This window comes from Frieseomelitta varia, unplaced genomic scaffold (assembly GCF_011392965.1).
Source record: "Frieseomelitta varia isolate USP_RPSP 00005682 unplaced genomic scaffold, Fvar_1.2 scaffold_441, whole genome shotgun sequence".
Lineage (NCBI taxonomy): Eukaryota > Metazoa > Arthropoda > Insecta > Hymenoptera > Apidae > Frieseomelitta > Frieseomelitta varia.
In genome coordinates, this window is record NW_025110192.1 from 1 (window position 1) to 19,425 (window position 19,425).

A 19,425-nucleotide genomic window follows, 5' to 3' on the forward strand; every position below is an offset into this window, starting at 1 on the left:
AAAAAAAAAAAAAAAAAAAGAAATCTCGAGTTCTCGTCCGCAGATCGTTTGCAAAGTGTGGAACGAAACGTCACTAACCGGGCGTTGATGTTTTTCAGAGCTGCACCGAACCACCGAGTTCTTGGTGCTCGACAAACGGCAGCTTCCGGCACAGCGATTCCTCTTTGTACCTAGACTCCTTGAATCAAGAGACTTCGTCGGTGACCGGCACGACCAAAGTGGAATTTATCATCGGTTCGCCGACCAGACGCTTCCGGCAGAGTTCCGTCTGGCCCCATCGCTATTTCGACAGCATAGATTCGGCGGCGATGCTGCCGGAAAGCCTGCTGACCGACGAGTTCTCGCTCCGCCGTGGCGAAGCGCTCGCCGAATGCGATTCCCTCGAGTGTCATCCGATCTCGAACGACAGTTGAATCGCGCGAAGCTTGTCGTTTTGTTTCAACGAAAACGTTTAAGGAATCTTGATGGATTGGGCTCGCTTGATCGACAAAGGAAAAGGGGTAACGACATTCGGCAATAAAGGAAAGACTCATTCTGTACTTGAAGATGAATACGATTTTTTTTATTTTTTTTTTTTTTATTGTTGAAGAATAAAGATATCGGTTTGTCCGATAAGATGAAGCAAATGTGTAAATATAGGTTTAGCAGTAGAATAATTAATTCTTGATCGACGGATTTACTGTTTCGAATATTCGAAAATGAAAATTGTAAATAATAAGTAAGAACGATATAAAAAAATCAGTATTACGTTTGAATTAGGCTCGCGTCTTCAAGTATGAAAAATTATTACATGGATGTTGTAATATTGATTTTCTTCGACTAGTATTTCGCGAGATTTTTTTCTTTTTTTTTTCTTTTTTTCTTTTGTAAGTTCAAAAGACAAATTTGACGAAAACGCAATGAGTGAATTGTGCTCTGAATTCGTAAATGAATTGCGAGTTTAAAGTATCAAGATTCTTTAATGAACAGCGTATTTGACGATCATAGCAGTGAAATATTTTTGTAGACGCTGGATTGCTCCATTTTGTCATCTAACTTTGATCATCGTCACTTTAGGCATTTTCACTTTGCATTTTACGTGCATTTTCGTGCGCAGTTTGTAAATCGAATTTATTTCAGGCACTATGGAATTATATTACGTATCGACTGTAATAACACTGACAAGAAATTTATCATTTTTTTTATAACCTTGGTAGGGAAATTGTATACGTTCAACATAAAGAGATTGAAAAACCGCGTGTGGTATATACACCGATGTGTGTTCATTTGCAGTATCGAATGAATGATATACTGACGTATCAAATATTTTAAGCAAAATTGTCTTATTTGTTGAAAGTACAATATTCGAAATCTTTGAGAAATATATGTACCTTTGATCAATCGAAGATCGTGAACATGATCGAGAAAGAAATAATCGATTTTATTAATCGATTTAAAAAAGAGACAAGAACTTTTCTATGAACAAATTCGAAGTTACTCCTTTCCAAATTTTTCCAGAAATGAACATTTTAACATTTTATAACAAATTGCTAATATCTATAGATTATTGAGAAGTATGCGATACTTTTAATGGCTGTTCTTGAGAATTATTAGAAAACGAATGAAAATCTCGAGAGACACTATAAATGGATTTATATCACTGTACCCTTTAATAACCCTTTAATAACCCTTTTAAAGGATATTTCCAGTTTTAAATATTCCAGTATCGTTAATTGTGAACATGAAAAAGGAAAGAATTTATTTTCACTATTTGTTTTGAATCTATTGATTATTTGTTCAATAAGTATTCGTTTAATTTTGATATTTTGCTGTTGATAAAAAATCTCGAGTATTTATTTAAGAATATCAGTCTCTTGTTTTAACACGATAATAGGAAATGATTTTTACAAGTGAACGAATTGCACTGTTTCGTATAGCGCACCAAGCAGAGTTGTGTATGCAAATGTTGACAACAGGTTTGGTAAAGTACACGTTTCTCATTACTTTGAATCGACAAAGTTTTTTGAAATGTATACTTCTGTGCATTTTAGACATGTATCTTTATACCTTAAGACTGTACGCTGTCTGCTGACACGAAAATTGTCTCATTATTGTTGGAAAATCTCTTGCATAGAATTACAAATAGCGAAATGGAAACATTTTTGATATTCATATGCTTTGTATTATATAAACGAACTGATTCTGCTAATCTTCTCATGCGAGATACTTTTCACAATCACGTTCTATCGTGCACGTACTAGAAAACTATCGAACAAGCGAAGAAACTATTTCAGTTTAAAAAAATTGCGTTTATTAACTTATCATTTAGTCAAATTTCACTCCCCGTTGAAATATTCGAACATTTCCTCACATTGTGATACTTGTAAAATAGAAACAGAGAAGGAACAATCTAATTAAAAAATGGCGATATGCACGAGGAGATTATATAATAACAATGAACGAAACAAAAATGACATTACGATCGCAAACATTCCATGCTGCAAATTCGACAGTCTCGTATTCCATTTGTATGGCATTTGTACCTTTCGTTTCAACTTGTGTTGTGATTAATGTAATTTATTTATTGTGTGCATGTGAAACATACTACGATCGCGCCGATCTTCGCGTAAGAAAAAAGATTCGTAAGGACGCTCTGTTCGGAAATCTCTCGAGGTTCTCTCCAGAAAAAAGAAACTGATAAGGAAAAACTCAGAAAGAAGCCTGTCCGAGTGTACGAATAGATTATATAGAAGCTTTTTGTAGAAGCACACATATCAGGCAAGGTATGAAAAGAAAAAAAAAAAAAGAAAAAAGGAAATGTATCTTTGACAATATGCTCGATCACCGCGAACTATGAATATTCATAAATTTTAGAATTTAATCATCTGTCGAACGTTGTTCTCTGATCTAATCGAGTCGAGTGGAAGTGGAGGTGAACGAGTGCTTGTTTGGGGCATTTCTCGGTATTCGAAGGGTTCGTTTCTTTTTTGCGACGCGAAAGATGGCTTGAAATTACTCTAGCGAACGTTCAAACGTACGTTATCTTCGTTTGTAAAATTGTACATTTTCTCGAATCGAATTATTCACTGTAAATTATTTGTTAAATCATCGCACGTTACGTGTTGCGCGACTCGAAGAATCTTTCTGTCTGTGAATGTTTTGAATGTTCGAAGTGCCCCGGATATTTTCACTTGAAAATATACACGCGCTTAATAAAAGAAGAAGAAAAGAAAAAGATAAACGAATAATTGTGTGTCAAAGAAGCGTCGTTTCTACTATAAAAAGGAAAACAAAAATCATGTCATAAGGTTCGCTGTAAGGTAGAATTGATAGGTCAACGGACCTAGAATTAGTCGGATCGTGTAACGGCTCGGTAAGAAGAAACATTACGATATCACACAGTTCCTTGCTTCAACCAATTTTGTTATTTAAAAAAAGTAAGGGAGAAAGGGGGTAGCGACCGCAGAGACATCGAGCATTCGTGCGTTTAATCGCAGTGATCTTAGTTGATCGTGCAAAATGAAAGAAGAAAAAAAAGGAAAAAAGAAAAAAGAAAAGATAAGAAAGAACATGATGTGATTAACTCTTAACTGAACTCACATAGGACTGACGGACTTTACTTATATTGTATTATTGTTTTTAGTGCCTAACTATTTTTACGCGAATGGCGAGAGAGATAGAGCGAATGTGGGAACGAACGAAGCGTGAGAAAGAGAGGAAGAGAGAATGGGGAACCAAAAACCGAATGGAGGCCGTGTGAGAATTGCGTGAGCCGAGTGAGTTTTTCGTTTTTTAACCGCGTCACCCTTGCGTCGCGAGACGAAAAACGCGTAAATGTGAATCGAGAAAGAGAGAGAGAGAGTGATATGAAAACGATAAATGCTCAGATACCACAATTCTCCACATTCGCGTGTGTGTGTGTGTACAGTTGGCGGACTAACTTCAGTTAGTGCCGACTGGAGGCTATTATTTTTATACCTTAATTAACGACTGTGAGAAAAACGAGAGCGAGGAGAGTGTTGAGCGGACTGCGCCGACTTTAGCAGCTTCCTTTATTTTACTTTTCTTTTTTCTCTTTTTCTCTCGATGATAGCAAGTATCCCTTCATCGTCGTTGTATTATACGTTGATTACTAGACTTATTGTCGAGTCCGTACCACCGGTGCCCCGGCTCGCGGCTGATCAAACAAACGATTGTTTTATTAAACGATACACGCCCGACACAATTTGTATATATACGTATTACGGCATCGTGAATTATTTAAAGAAAGTTAGTTTAAATGTACAGATGAATCTGTGTAACGATATCTGCGATAATGTGATCCGATTAATAAAACACGACATTACGTACGTGTGGCGGACTACTGGTTTTTCGTCACCTGTATAATCTGCAGAGGGCATGTGCACTTTAATCACTCTCTGATAATTTTATCTTTTTCAACGAGTGGATAATGTTATCGTTGCTTGTATAGTTTCTAAGTTTTTAATTTTACTGGGTGCGTGTTTGGCGTTGAAGATCCGTTTTTTTTTCGTCAAATAATGTGTCGTCAATGGATTAATCGCTCACGTTTACAACGAACGTATTAGTCTTTTTCCGCGATGAATTTCTCAATTTTCTTTTAGTGGAAATTTATAATACTTAAAGCTAGGCGTTATGTTTTTTTTTTTCTACACGTTTTATTCCCTTCGATAAAGTTAAATTTGTGGCATAAGAAAATAGATTGAAGATGGTATTTTTATTTTGTCTAGAAAGTTTCGAAAGAAGCGTGCAGAAATTTTTATTACACTCGAATAATTTTTACGACAAATTTTTTTACATTTAACTACGTTCAGATTGCCAACGCGTAATTACTTCATTTCGCCACGTCATGTGTAATTAAAGTTATGCAGAGAGCTACTTTCTTTGTCCATTAGGTGATTAGGTAAGTAGTTTTCTAATACTTCTTAGCTAAGTATTAGTCTAGTACAAGATTGTATGTACCTTGTCTCGTTATTTTATTGCGTTTATACATTTTGATCTCGTATAATTTAATTTCGATTTCTGTCAGATCGTACAACGTATGATAGGTTAATAAAACATTCGTTCTTATTTTAAGTTACGTTTGCTTACGAACTTTTCGTCTGTTGTTCATCCAAACATCGAAAATATTTAATTCTTTGGAATGTTTCCTTTTATCTAAATTTCCTCTATAATACACAAATCGAGTGAATTAAAGTTCAAGTCAATAATAGACTGACACTCCTTAAACTAAAATGAAAGAGAATTTTTTTCTGTACATCTAGATAGTGTAAAATACAATAATAGAATTCATGCATGCACACAGAAAATTATAAAATTACAAAAATTCGTAGGAAAGATTGATAAAACGTATAGTTGTTATAGTTAGTGAATAAAAAATTATCTTTAATTCAGGTTCTTGAAAATATAATAAATACTCTGTTAGAATTTGTAATGCCATCAAAGAACGTTGACATTAGTATTACTGAGGCACAAAATTTTCATCAGAGACATTAAAGAGCGAAAGAAACAGGAAAGCTTTATGTTAACAATAAAGCATATACGTTCTATCAAAACTCGCTTGAAACTCTAAAAACACGTTGTTCTACGTCCGTGAAATTTCCAACAAAAATTATAAGTTTTATTTATATAGTTAAATTATTTATATAGTTAAATTATCGGTTTTGACCATTCTGGTAGCTCATTGACAACGTCTATATGGTACGTACGTTTTCACGTAGCAATAAAGGAGCTAGGATGGTGATGGGTCAAGCAACAGAGGCCAGTTGTTGCCCGACAGTGTACGAGGTCGTCGATTAAAATTCAACGGTGCTCGCGTGTCATCGTTGGAAGTCCGGGAACGAAACTTCCGGATATTTCAACGAAGGAAAAACAGAAAAGAAGAAGAAGAAGAGGAAGAAGGGGGAGAAACCTTGCAGAGAGTTGTAGGGAACTCGTGATATGGCCGACAAGTATAGTTAACCCAGACCTGCTTTGAAATGTTCTTTATTCGTTCCTTGTCAATGACAGATCGTTAACGACGATAAAAGGGAGACACGCGGAAAATCCAAATCGGGATGGAGACCAGGAAGAGGAGTACGATTTTGTCGCGCATCGTCCCCCGTCGAGACTATTGACCTCGTACGAAGTCATTTTATTTCACTTTCAATCGAACAAAATTAAACGAACGTACGCCTCTAATAATACAGTTTAGTCGTTTCGTCGGATAAAATTGAATTTTAGTTTAATCGAGTAGAATTAAATAGTGTTATTTGAATTTAAATTAAATGGTGAATTAGTAAATAGTAAATTAAAATTAAATTGAATAAAATTCAACGAACATATGTGCCTCTAATAATATAGTTTCGAATTTCAGTTTAATCGAGTAAAATTAAATAGTAAATTAGTAAATAGTAGATTAAAATTAAATCGAATAAAATTCAACGAACATATGTTGCTCCAATAATATAGTTTAGTCGTTTAGTTTAATCGAATAAACTTGAATAGTTTTGAATTTTAATTTAATCGAGCAAAATCAAATAGTAAATTAGCAAATAGTAGATTAAAATTAAATCGAATAAAATTAAATGAACATATATGACTTTAATAATATAGTTTAGTCATTTAGTTTAATCTAATAAAATTGAATAGTTTTGAATTTTAATTTAATCGAGCAAAATCAAATAGTAAATTAGTAAATAGTAAATTAAAATTAAATAATAAAATTAAATCGAATAAAATCAAACATATATGCCTCTAATAATATAGTTTAGCCGTTTAGTTTAATCGAGTAAAATTAAATAGTAAAATTAAAATTAAATTGAAATTAAATAGTAAAATTAAGTAATAAAATTAAACGAACATATGTGCCTTTAATAATATAGTTTAGCCGTTTAGTTTAATCGAGTAAAATTAAATAGTAAAATTAAAATTAAATTGAAATTAAATAGTAAAATTAAGTAATAAAATTAAACGAACATATGTGCCTTTAATAATATAGTTTAGCCGTTTAGTTTAATCGAGTAAAATTAAATAGTAAAATTAAAATTAAATTGAAATTAAATAGTAAAATTAAGTAATAAAATTAAACGAACATACATGCCTCTAATAATACAGTTTAGTCGTTTAGTTTAATCGAATAAAATAGAATAATTTCGAATTTTAGTTTAATCGAGTGAAATTAAATAATAAATAAAAATTAAATAGTAGAATTGAATCGAATAAAATTGAACGAACTAATATCGACTCCAACTACGTAAAATATTTTCAAACGATTTTAAAATTGAAAATCGAGGCAAAATCACTGCGCAATTCACTGACCACGCGATTGTAAAACCATTTCCAGAGACTTTGCCACGTTCATGCACCTGTGTAAAGCATCGATCGGCACCGGGATACTTTTCTTGCCAAATGGATTCCGAAGAGCTGGCTACGTGATGTCGATGATCTGCGGTGTTGTTATTGGCCTATTGTGCACTCACACCGTGGTGGCATTGGTGAGTAACTTCATTTGGAAGCAACCGAAGAGGATGAAAGTGGACGGACTTTTGTGTAATAATTAATTAGCCGAAGCGATTACGCGAGCGATTGTATAATCGCGTGAAAATAATTAAAAGTACCAATGAAGCCAGGCAGTGATTATCCTCTGAGTGAAAGTTGGATACAGGGGACACGTGTGGATCATTCTTCCTCAGTTTGACGTATTCTGAGAACTGTTGCACCAACGAAATCTGAACGAATTTTATTTGATTGTTCTGCTTTAAGTTCGCTTGTGTAACAAGCAACGTATATGTAAGAAAATGACATGTATTCTTGACACACTTGTTACAGATAAAATTAGGAATTTCCTTTAAGAAATTATCACAGACCGATATATTTTAAAAATTAAATAAATTAAATTCTTTTCATTTGATAATCAAGTAATCGAGTTGAAATTAGTTTACAAGGTATTATTTCCAATCAGTGCCGAGTACCACAGAGAATACTAACATCGTACGAAAAAGAGAATACTTGCAAAGTGTGGTATCGCTTTACAAAAAAAAAAAAAAAAAATTACACGATTTTTCGTATGAATTTCCCTTTTATAAACGATCGATGTGTCAATCGTGGAAGTCACAGTGGCGAATTCGTGTGCTCGCGAGCTAAAAACTAGTTCTCTGAACTGCAGATACGATCAGCTCACATACTGTGCAGACGTAATCGCATACCGATGTTGGATTTCGCGAGAACGGCGGAGGTCTCCTTCAAGAACGGTCCATCGGAGCTTCGAAAATACGGGAAAACGTTCGGCATCACGATCAACGTGATCGTCTGTTTCGTCCATTTCCAGGCCAGCGTCATATACATCCTCTACGTGGCCACTTCGTTTGAGCAAGTGAGGAACGAGTCGTAAGGACCATTTTCTGTTTACCAAAGCAGGGAGGGTTCCAGGCTTTCTTTCTTTTCGTCACGAACGAACTTCGTCAATTTTCAACCTTTTTAAACTTTCAAAGTGTTGCTTTGAATATTTTACAAATGTTGAGCGTTTAACAAGTAAAAATTTAAGTTAACCTGCGGACAGAAAATTTCTTTATACATAATATATATATATATATAAATTCCATTATAATATATATATTATTGAGTGTTATTATTATATATTACTATTTTATATTATTATATATTATTTTATATTATTAAATATTATTATTTTCAACTGCTAATTATAACAATAATAATTCCATTAATATATATATATATATATTATTGAGTATTATTATATTATTTTATATTATTATATATTATTATTTTCACCTTCTAATTATAATATATATATTAATATATATATTCCATTATAATATATATATTATTGAGTATTATTTTTATATTATTATATATTATTATTTTCACCTTCTAATTATAATAGCAATAATTCCATTATAATATATATATATATAATTAAGTATTATTTTTATATTGTTATATATTATTATTTTCATTTTCTAATTATAATAATAATAATTCCACTATAATATATATATATATATATATATTATTGAGTATTATTTTTATATTACTATATATTATTATTTTCACCTTCTAATTATAATATTAATAATTCCATTATTATATATATATATATATATATATATATATATTATTATGAGTTTTCACTTTCTAATTTAACGAATTACATATATATAACTTATATTATATTTATATGTAAATATATGTAGAATTTATATTACATATATATTCATATTATACATATGTAGTTCGTTGAACTAGAGAACTGAAAGAACAGCGCACGTGCACTATCTCGTTGCCCTCTGCAAGAACACTTGGAGAGTGTCCTTGACTTATCTTTAATTTATCAAATTTATTGAAATTCCCGATCTGAAAATTATTACCCATCATCGACACATCTCCGTCATTCGGTTCACAACGAAAAATTCTTTGATTTCCAGGTGATTGAGTTTTCCTTCGGCATTGAAATGGACACGCGGGTCTACATACTGGCGTTGTCGCCGTTCGTCTGTCTGTTGGGTCTTGTCCGGGACCTGCGACACCTGGCGCCGTTCTCCGTGATCGGTGCGCTCTTCATGTTCATCGGCATTTTCGTCACATTGTACTATCTTCTCGAGGACGTGCCCGATCCCGCGAGGTTAGAGGCGTTCACTTCCGTGCTTCCGGTGCCGATGTACTGCAGCCTGTTCCTTTTCGCCCTTCACAACGTCACCCTCTGCCTGCCGCTGGAGAACTCGATGAAGAAGCCGCAACACCTACCGTGGCTGATAACGTGCAACATGCTGCTCAACACCGGCATGTACATCGTGTTCGGCTACCTCGGTTACAACAAGTACTCGAGGGACACCTGCGACACGGTAATTAAGAATCTACCGCTAGAGAAAACGTAAGTGACGATCCTGCTGGTTTTAACCACTCGCGCTGGCAACTGATTGCGGACCATAACGAACGACCGTATACAATAACTCCATCGATACGGTATCACTGGATAGAAAAGAATATTGAGAAGTAATAAATTTGTATTTTGTTTCTACTTAAATATATATTTGAGAAGACTGAGGAATTATTGCAAAAAGTTCTTGATTCAGGCACGTCGTTCCAGCGCAAGAGGTTAAAACGTCAAATATGTTCCGTTTTGAGTATAACGTTATGCGTAGATTGTATGGATGGTTTGTTACGAAGGGAATTTATAATCTGATGAAACGTAAGAGATAAACAATCGTGCAAGACCACGATTTTACCATTTTACCAGGCGATAAAATTGAGAGTTTATTAGGAATTAAATAATTGGAATTGGATATGTTTGTTGAGTTCGTCGAGTAGACTGAAATACTGGATAGACTTAAACAACGTTTATTGTCAAGATGACGAAAATTTCACGCTATGAGATGAGATATCAAAGTACCTTTATCTTACGCTCAACTTTTGTAATTAATAGTAGTATTAATACACGCTGTGCATAGTAAAGAGTACGAGTTATGGAGAATGATAATGAAGCTAGGAAAAGAATGGATAGAGGTATATAAATATAAAGAATGAACAGAGGTATATTAATCAAACATTCTGCAGAGGGAACGAGCCTAAAATCTCATTTGCTGAGGCATTCTTTATTGCCCTCTTTAAATTATCGCGAAAGGATTATGCTCTTTGCATATTGAAATATTGTCACAAATTTTACAATCTCTACAACGTACCTATTTATTACACGTGTTTACAATTCGTTTAGACGACTCGTTCGTTGTAGCGTTTCTTGTCGCCATTTAGTCGCATGGTCCAGGAATACACGTGATTATTTCTTCAAAAAGGAAAAAGACAAAGAAAACACAGTCGGTGGTTGTGATTGCAAGTTGGATGTTCGCCGAAATCTCTCCGTGAAATAATAAGCAGCCTCTGTTTGTGAATGAAACACAGTATACATAATTCATACGCGTTAAGAAAGTGGCACGTAAGAACGTGTTTTGACGACGGAAGTAGCATGCCGATCGTTTTATTTGCAAATACGCGCTGCAACGCGATGCATCGTTTGGCCGTTGCCATAACCTCGTGATCGTTTCGTAGCTTTTCGAAGGAGGGGGGATTTAAAGGCTCGAGTTGTCTGCAGTTTAATTGGTTCGCGGACCATAACGAGTGACCAAGCCGTATACAATCTGGATAGAAATCACTGAGGAGTGATAAATTTATTATTTGTCTTGCCTCGGTTATATTCCAACACACTTGACACAATATTTTGCAAAAGAGTGGAAGAAAATTTTGCAATTCTGCAGATATTGTCTAACTCGAAAGAGTGAAACTGGTCTAATTTGAAACATATTTGACGAAAGCTTGAGAATTATTTGGATGAACCCGTTTCCCGATTTTCAGCTGTACACGCACGCAGTTAATTACGAGATTTCAAAACAACAGACAAAATAAACTCGTTAACGATGATTTTTAGATTTATTGGCAATAAATGGGTTACGTAGAGGGAATCTTTTAATCTGGTACGAAGCAAATAGATTATCGACAGACCAAGCAAACAGATCAGATAAACGATATCGTTTTAATTAATATATAACTAAGCCAAGTTCCATCCGTCAAAGATTATCTTCCTATCTAAATATCAATATATTATATTTCGTTTAATTTCGTATTAATATATTAATATTTCCTGTCTTAAAGAATGGAAATTCTTTTGCAGAATTTTCGTGTAATTAGCGTAATGTTTGTATTCGTTTATTTTGCACTGTTACTGTTAGGTATTTCGCACGAACCAGGGGTCAAAAAATGCCAAGTTTGCTTATTTCGCGAATTGTGCGTAAAATATACCTTTCACTGCTAAAGGCGAATTTTATTTAAAATTGATCAAACAAATATTTGGAAAATATCTAGAAACTTCAAATATATATCAAGGGAGAAAGAATAGTGATAATCGTTACGTCTTATCGAAAGGTATTTTCCAATTAAATATTTCAATCTAGCTGCGAAATGAAAAAATCAAGAAAACGCAGGAAAGTGTGTGATATGTACGAAACATAAAATCCGACGAGAAAGTAGATATCAATGCAAAGAATGCGAAGTAGGTTTATGCGTTGATCCATACTTTAGAATATATCGCACACAAATTGATTATTAAATTGTTTCTACTATCTTAAATCACCTTAAATTTAGTGACTATTTCTGTTTCTTTACTGTATTCTGTTTTTCTTTACTGTATTCTTTATTGTATTCTGTATTTCTTTACTGTATCTGTTTCTTTACTGTTTCTTTCTATTTCCGCTTTTAATAAGATTGGATATTCCACGCTTTCTAACCTAATCTCCCTTTTTTAATTTCCTCTATTATTCGCTACTCTATTTACCTATTTATTTCTCTATGGTAAGCTTCTACCCTATTCTACCCTCTTTTGCCTTGGTTTTTGTAATTTATTCCCTTTTATTTACCTTAACTCTTTATTTTTTCACATCTGTCATACAGCACTCTTCACCACACACGTCCTCTAACCAAGTCCCCTTGTTTCTACTATCTTTATTCGTTTATATTATCTTTGTTCTCTATTGTGTCAAAATCGTCGAAATAAATTTGTTCCTCATTGTCAATTTTGCATCATTTTAACGAATTATTATTGAAGGAACGTGCAAATTAAGTAAATTAAAAATAGCTTAGAAAACCACTTAAAATTGACCAAATGCTGGATATTTTTAATTTATCACGTATGTAATTATGTATTTGTTCCCCACCTTTAAGAATAGTATCAAATCTCCAGACACCGTTTTGATTAATGGACAACCAGTCGCAGCGACTAACAGTAGAATATCGCGCCGTCTGTACTGATAATTTGCTGTGAAAGTGCGCCGCAGTGAAAAGGTTAAATGTATCACATCATTTTATTATGGTATGTTAAATTATTATCTTCAGCTGTTATCTGCAGCAATCACGCATAATCAGAGAAAAATATCACGCCGTGCACGCGTTCTTCAATACACGATCACGATTGATAGCAAAAGTGAAAAGTCAATTGTAAGTAGACGATCGTTATCGTTAAGACGGCATTAACAACAGGTATTTCCTACTGATTGCTTTGTCTCTCCCTCGATAAAGATTATTAAATGATGCTTTGCATTCGGTAGTCGGGGATATCGAGTATTTAATACACTCGTCGTGTTTAACACGATTGGGACGGCCAAAATGGTCAAAATGGATTAATTTAGAATTTTTCGTAGAAATTTTATCTAGCGTATCTTTAGAGACTCGAAACAGAAACTCGTGTTTCTCGTTTTCATTTCTTTGCCATAAATTTTAACATTTAAATCGTCGACAGTTCTAGTGTTAGTATACAGTAGATGTAGAAACGAATTATCTTTGAATTTTTCATAGAAATCTCATATATTTCCAACAGCGTATTTTTAGGGACTCGAATGATTTTTAGTAAAAAAATACATAAACAGAAAATCGCGTTTTCTTCATCGTATCGCAAGTGTTCTTTTTTCTGTTTCTTCCATTTTCATTTCTTTGCCATAAATTTTAACATTTCAATCGTCGATAGTTCTAGTGTTAGTATACAGTAGATGTGGAAACGAATTATCCTTGTCCCTATCCTCATTCGAAAGAATTCATTTGCAATGAATCGCGGTGATTTTCCATAAACGAGTGAGAAATTTCGTTCTTAGAATCATCGTTGACGTCTTTTCTCGCCGTCTCGTTTGCCGCTTTGTAATGTTTAATATATGCAAAATAACGCATCGGGCAAAAATGTCTGGATGAATATTACGATTATCGGTGATAATTTGCCAGCGTTTTAGAATGTTGCCAATATCAGTCGAACTTGTTATCGTTCCGAATTCTTATCATTCATTAAATTACAGAGTAAGTAAGGATAAGTTGTCAAGTCGCAAATTTTGTGAAAGGGTCTTTAAAGTTTTCAGCAAATTCAAAGTTAATTCAACTTGTATTTACCTTTCACAAATACAAGTTTTGATTTCTACTTTTGTTGAACAACGAATAATGTTATATTTAAAAATTCTTCTAATTTTTCAATGTTTTTAAATTTGCTGTAAATATTTCCAATAACATTACGCTGGAGGTAACAACAAAAATTTGGAAATTGTTACAAAAATTATTACATTCTAAAATGTCATAAAAAATAAATTATATAATAATAATAATAACTATTATTATTATTATAAAATTTATTTTTTATGACATTTTAAAGTGTAATAATTTTTGTAGCAATTTCCAAATTTTTGTTATTATTATTATTATTATTATTATTATTAAATACATTAATTTACCTGATTTACTTATTAATTATTAAACACATTAATTTACCTAATTTACTTTAAAATAACATTGGAAATAAATCGAGTTCAAAGAGTTAATTTCAACAACCGAGCATTTAAATCGTCAATTACGTTGAATGTCTAATCTGAGCAATCCCCGAGCAAGATTTTCAACATTCTCTACGATACCTCGAACATTGACGTTGAAAGATCGAATATATTCGAATACATTAAGTACTCCACGATGTTTCGTAACTTTTTTTTTTTTCTAACCATCAATCCGCAATTTGCGTTTAAAATTGACGCGCAATTCTACAAACACGCTATTTCTTTTCGCAAGGACGACGACGATAACGGTAGCAGTAATCGTTTTTCTATATAATTATCGCAAGTGAAAATTCCCCTAAAGCCTCGAGTAGCTTCGAAGCTTCGTTCACTTATTGTTAATCTTGAAACACGAATGAAAAATTCGGATCGTCTTGCTCGTCGTGTGGACGAGAAAATCGTGCATGCACGGAGAATCTCAGTATTTGCACGTATTCCGTGGTATTCTTATCGTGCAAACTTCTTTATCTAAATTCCTTGATTTCGTTGATTTACACACACACACACGCATATACACACACACACACACTCACTACGTGCACTATATTCCATCGAACACTTTTCACTGCTACATTCGATAGGAAATAATCTATTCTTCTATCATTGCTCACAGAGCGATTATCAGCGACGAATTTTTCGCATCAGTTGGAATTCGAGCACTCGAGATAAGCTCGACAATGTTTTCTGCGCATGTGATACACGTACATATATACATACATACATACATACATGCAAGTATGTCTCGATCATCATTTTTGGTCATTTCTTTCTTCGCGGAAGATTTAGTTGTCTCGATCGACGATGATTCTTAACACTAGCGACTGGCGTTAAATATCCATCGATCAATTGCAATTGCCTCTGGATTATGTCCATCTTACTTTGTTCGTTAATTTTACGTAGTTGAAAACGACGATCGATCAAACCGTGATATCTGTTTCGCGAGTAAAGATTCCCCGTTGCGAAGACGTTTCAGCTCGAGGACAGAAGAATAGAGACGGAATGTATGAATAAATAATTTCCATTCTCCTGGTTTTTTTTTCAACGTTGCCCGATGACAGATTATAGACGCTCGTCACATTCCGATTGCGACTACATTAATTTAGTCTATCTTTAGCGAGAATGGAAGAAACCCTCGAGATCGGATCTATGAATTTTTTATTCCTCTTGTAACACTTTGTTCATGCCTATTTGTTATTTGACGCAACGACGTTCGTATTTATAAGTGAAAAAAGAAAGACCTTGTTGTTATTATTTCAGACTCGCGAAATCGATTAAAATAGCGATCGCTTTGTCTGTCTTGTTCTCGTTTGGATTGGTTTTGTACGTGCCGGTCGCAGTATTGTGGCCGATGATCCAGTCGAAATTTCGCGGTACCATTCGTTACGGTGAAACCATGTTTCGTTCAAGCGTGATGATCGCGGCGAGTAAGTGATTCTCTATTTTCTCTTTAGTCGAAGAACTACGTTTAACATCGCTCGAATTGACGAGTAAAAACATTCGCAGCAACACTGGCAATCGCGGTACCAAAAATGGTCCCCCTGCTCAGCCTTCTCGCGGCGTTGAGCATGACCACCATCATGCTGCTGATCCCTATAGTGATAGAGACAGCGACGAAATGGGAGCAGGCGACGCGGTTTCTTTTCGCCAAGAATATCAGCATCTTTCTCGTCTGGGTACTATTGTTGGTAAGTGTTGAAAGCAAAGTGTTAATTTTCTACATAATTTTTTTTTTTGAGAAATTTATGCGATTTATCACATCCGGAATTTTCAGATTCAGACATTTATTGGAATTGAAAAACGTTCCCATTCGGGACGTTTAACGTTGCAAATAAACGATATTAGCAGGACAATAATAAACAAAGTGATAATTGTAAAATTATTTGTCATTTTAATTAATTTTCAGATTCAGACATTTATTAGAATTGAAAAACGTTCCCATTCGGGACGTTTAACGTTGCAAATAAACGATATTAGCAGGACAATAATAAACAAAGTTATGCTAAAGTGATAATTGTAAAATTATTTATCATTTTAATTAATTTTCAGATTCAGACATTTATTAGAATTGAAAAACGTTCCCATTCGGGACGTTTAACGTTGCAAATAAACGATATTAGCAGGACAATAATAAACAAAGTTATGCTAAAGTGATAATTGTAAAATTATTTATCATTTTAATTAATTTTCAGATTCAGACATTTATTAGAATTGAAAAACGTTCCCATTCGGGACGTTTAACGTTGCAAATAAACGATATTAGCAGGACAATAATAAACAAAGTTATGCTAAAGTGATAATTGTAAAATTATTTATCATTAGACTTGTTATACTATATTACAAGTTAATTATTATTAAATGAAATTATTATTATTAGGATATTTAGGTGTCAATGAAAAACTTATTTATTTATTAATGGGAAATTTGATTACAGCATTTATAAGAGAATCTTTATTTAGTCTTTGTTCTTTTAATTCACGAGCACTCAAAGCTGCGAGGGTCTCGACAATTTCAAAATTAATCTCGTAACACGATATATATCGTTTGTAAGTAGCAATTACAAGATATCAATAACGTGAAGTTTTATAGCAAAACACTCTGAAGAGATAACAAGAGCAAAATACAGATAACAACTTTCTGTATAATAGAACTTTTTATCACTTGGAATGCGCTGGATACAGGCACGATTGAAATAGAAATCTTTCTTTTCGTTGGAAGGAGGAGAAATATTTTTCTAACAATTGTAAGTCAATGGAAGAGAAAACGAAACACTTTTTTTCATTTAACGTCAGATATCTGGATCGATCGAGAGCGTATTGTCCATCGTCAGAGAATACGGTGACGTGAAAGAGAAAGGATGCTGATTGTCCGACCAGTTAATCAGTGAAAATGGAAACCAGTTTGCTCATCAGTTGCAGAACACTTGAAACGAGTCCAGAACCTGCGTTTTGTATTCTTGCAGAAAGCTGCTGTGTATGTATGATAAATAAAGTCTTGCTCTATCTCCTGTTCCTCTTCGTGATTCTATTCTTTGTAGAAATCAGATGGAAGCCGACTGTCCGCGTAGTTGCAGCCTTGACAGCATCATCAAATAAAATCATGATGTTTTAATTCCAGGAAATACCAGCAGCTCTTACGTAAATGTTTCGACGCCAAGAAAAACCTGCCTAATCAACAATATCCATCGATACGTTCGGCTATTATATATATAAATCGCAGTTTGTGTGACATATGGAGGCGAATATGAATAACTTAATATGCAAAGTGTCTAGAGCTGAATATTTATGCAGACAATTACCGGTGTGCTCGTGCTAATCGTCTTTATTAAAGATGACCGTGTTCTCGGTCAAGAGGACCACTCGTTGATCCTTCAGTTTTGTCCATTAACGTTCTCTTATTGAAAGAAAAAAAAAAAAAAAAAAATAACTTTGGCGTGGTTTTCCATTTTGAATTTTTTTTTTTTTCTTTTTTTCTTCTTTATTGGAACGCACGAAAATCTTGCCATTTCGGATTTAAAGCACTCTGGGAATCTTGAAGTACTGGCTTTTAGCAAGAGTGCAGCATCACTTTGGAATACTCGACGTGGTCCATCAAGATTCTCATTGACATTTTTGATTTTCAGCGAAACAGAAGACTGTAAATACGTTTAGGGGGAAGAGATGACTGGGTGGGTGGTTCGACAAACTTTACTCGAGTTGTTCGTCGCATGTTTTTTTTTTTTTTTTTTTTTTTTTTACGAGTCGATATCTTTCAGAGATCTTCCCTAATAACAAAAGCTGCTTTACACTTTGAAAATAATTACGACGATAATTATGGTTTACTCGAGAAGGAACCGGAGTCTAATTTTCAGATAAACAGAGGAATTCTTGAACAGTTGTTAAATGATAACTCTGCAGAAACTTAACAAACACGTTGGAGTGATTTAACGCACAATTTCTGAAAATTTATTTAGAAACGAAGAGACATTAGTTTCGTTTTTCTCTCTCTTTTTTTTAATCTGAATAACAGAGTGCGACATTATTTCGTGTAAATTGCACGCGTCGTAAAAGTGCACAATCTTAAAAATATGCTGCAGTCATTTTTAAATGTATTTGCTCCAATTTGTTTTTCAACATTCCAACATTCAACGTTCAAAAAGTGCACAATCTTAAAAATATGCTGCAGTCATTTTTAAATGTATTTGCTCCAATTTGTTTTTCAACATTCCAACACTCAACAGTCAGAAAGTGCACAATCTTAAAAATGTGCTGCAGTCATTTTTAAATGTATTTGCTCCAATTTGTTTTTCAACATTTCAACATTCAACAGTCAAAAAGTGCACGATCTTAAAAATATGCTGCAGTCATTTTTAAATGAATTTGCTCTAATTTTTTTTTCAACATTCCAAATTATTGATTGTACTTTAACGTATCTTGGACAGTAGAGAGGAACCAATGCCATCTGGATCGAGTCATCGTTGTGAAAACACACACACACACACACACACAACTGCTTGCCCATCTCATTAGTTTTAATTGTTAATTCGAGTTTCGAACGCCGCACGTGCAAAAGCGACAAAACAGAGCTTAATCGCTCGGAACCTTCGAAACATGCGAGATTCTTGGTATTCCCACTGAACAGAAAGTAAATACATGCGCATAAATATACGTGGTCGGGATTGCTTAGAGAAAAAGAAGAAAATATAACGTGACTCATAAAAATAATCGGGGAATCCTCGTTGAAAGTTCACAAAATGTGTAGAAACGAAACAAATTCAATTTGTCGCGTCGATATAATTGCAAGAATAATACGTTATCGAAGGCGAAATTGAAGCCGCGCGGTGGCCTTAAAAATTTTAAAAATTATTCGCCATATTGATTTTTTAATTCTGACGAAATACAGGATGTCCACAAAGTCTCTTTACAATTTCAAAAATTTATTACAGAGGCAAATGAAAAGACAGATAAGTGGAAATTATTGCAAAATGAGACGTATATATTTAAGTATTTTTTCTGTCTCATTTAATATACTTCTATATACCATTAGTTGCATACCTCTATGCATCATTGGTTGCACGAAGCACATCAAGACAGCAGCATATCTTTAT

At 33.7% G+C, this 19,425-nt stretch overlaps 1 protein-coding gene across 1 annotated transcript; it reads left to right on the forward strand.

Moving 5' to 3' along the window:
* The first annotated feature begins 10 nt into the window (after positions 1 to 10).
* Positions 11 to 17,595, forward strand: LOC122532177 (proton-coupled amino acid transporter-like protein pathetic). Its single transcript, XM_043660721.1, has 10 exons — positions 11 to 4,900; positions 5,718 to 5,948; positions 6,007 to 6,117; positions 7,322 to 7,472; positions 8,144 to 8,350; positions 9,423 to 9,868; positions 12,877 to 12,978; positions 15,600 to 15,766; positions 15,846 to 16,027; positions 17,132 to 17,595. The coding sequence occupies exons 2-10, from the start codon at positions 5,938 to 5,940 to the stop codon at positions 17,201 to 17,203; spliced, it is 1,449 nt and encodes a 482-aa protein (XP_043516656.1). The 5' UTR covers positions 11 to 4,900; positions 5,718 to 5,937; the 3' UTR covers positions 17,204 to 17,595.
* Positions 17,596 to 19,425: the final 1,830 nt, after the last annotated feature.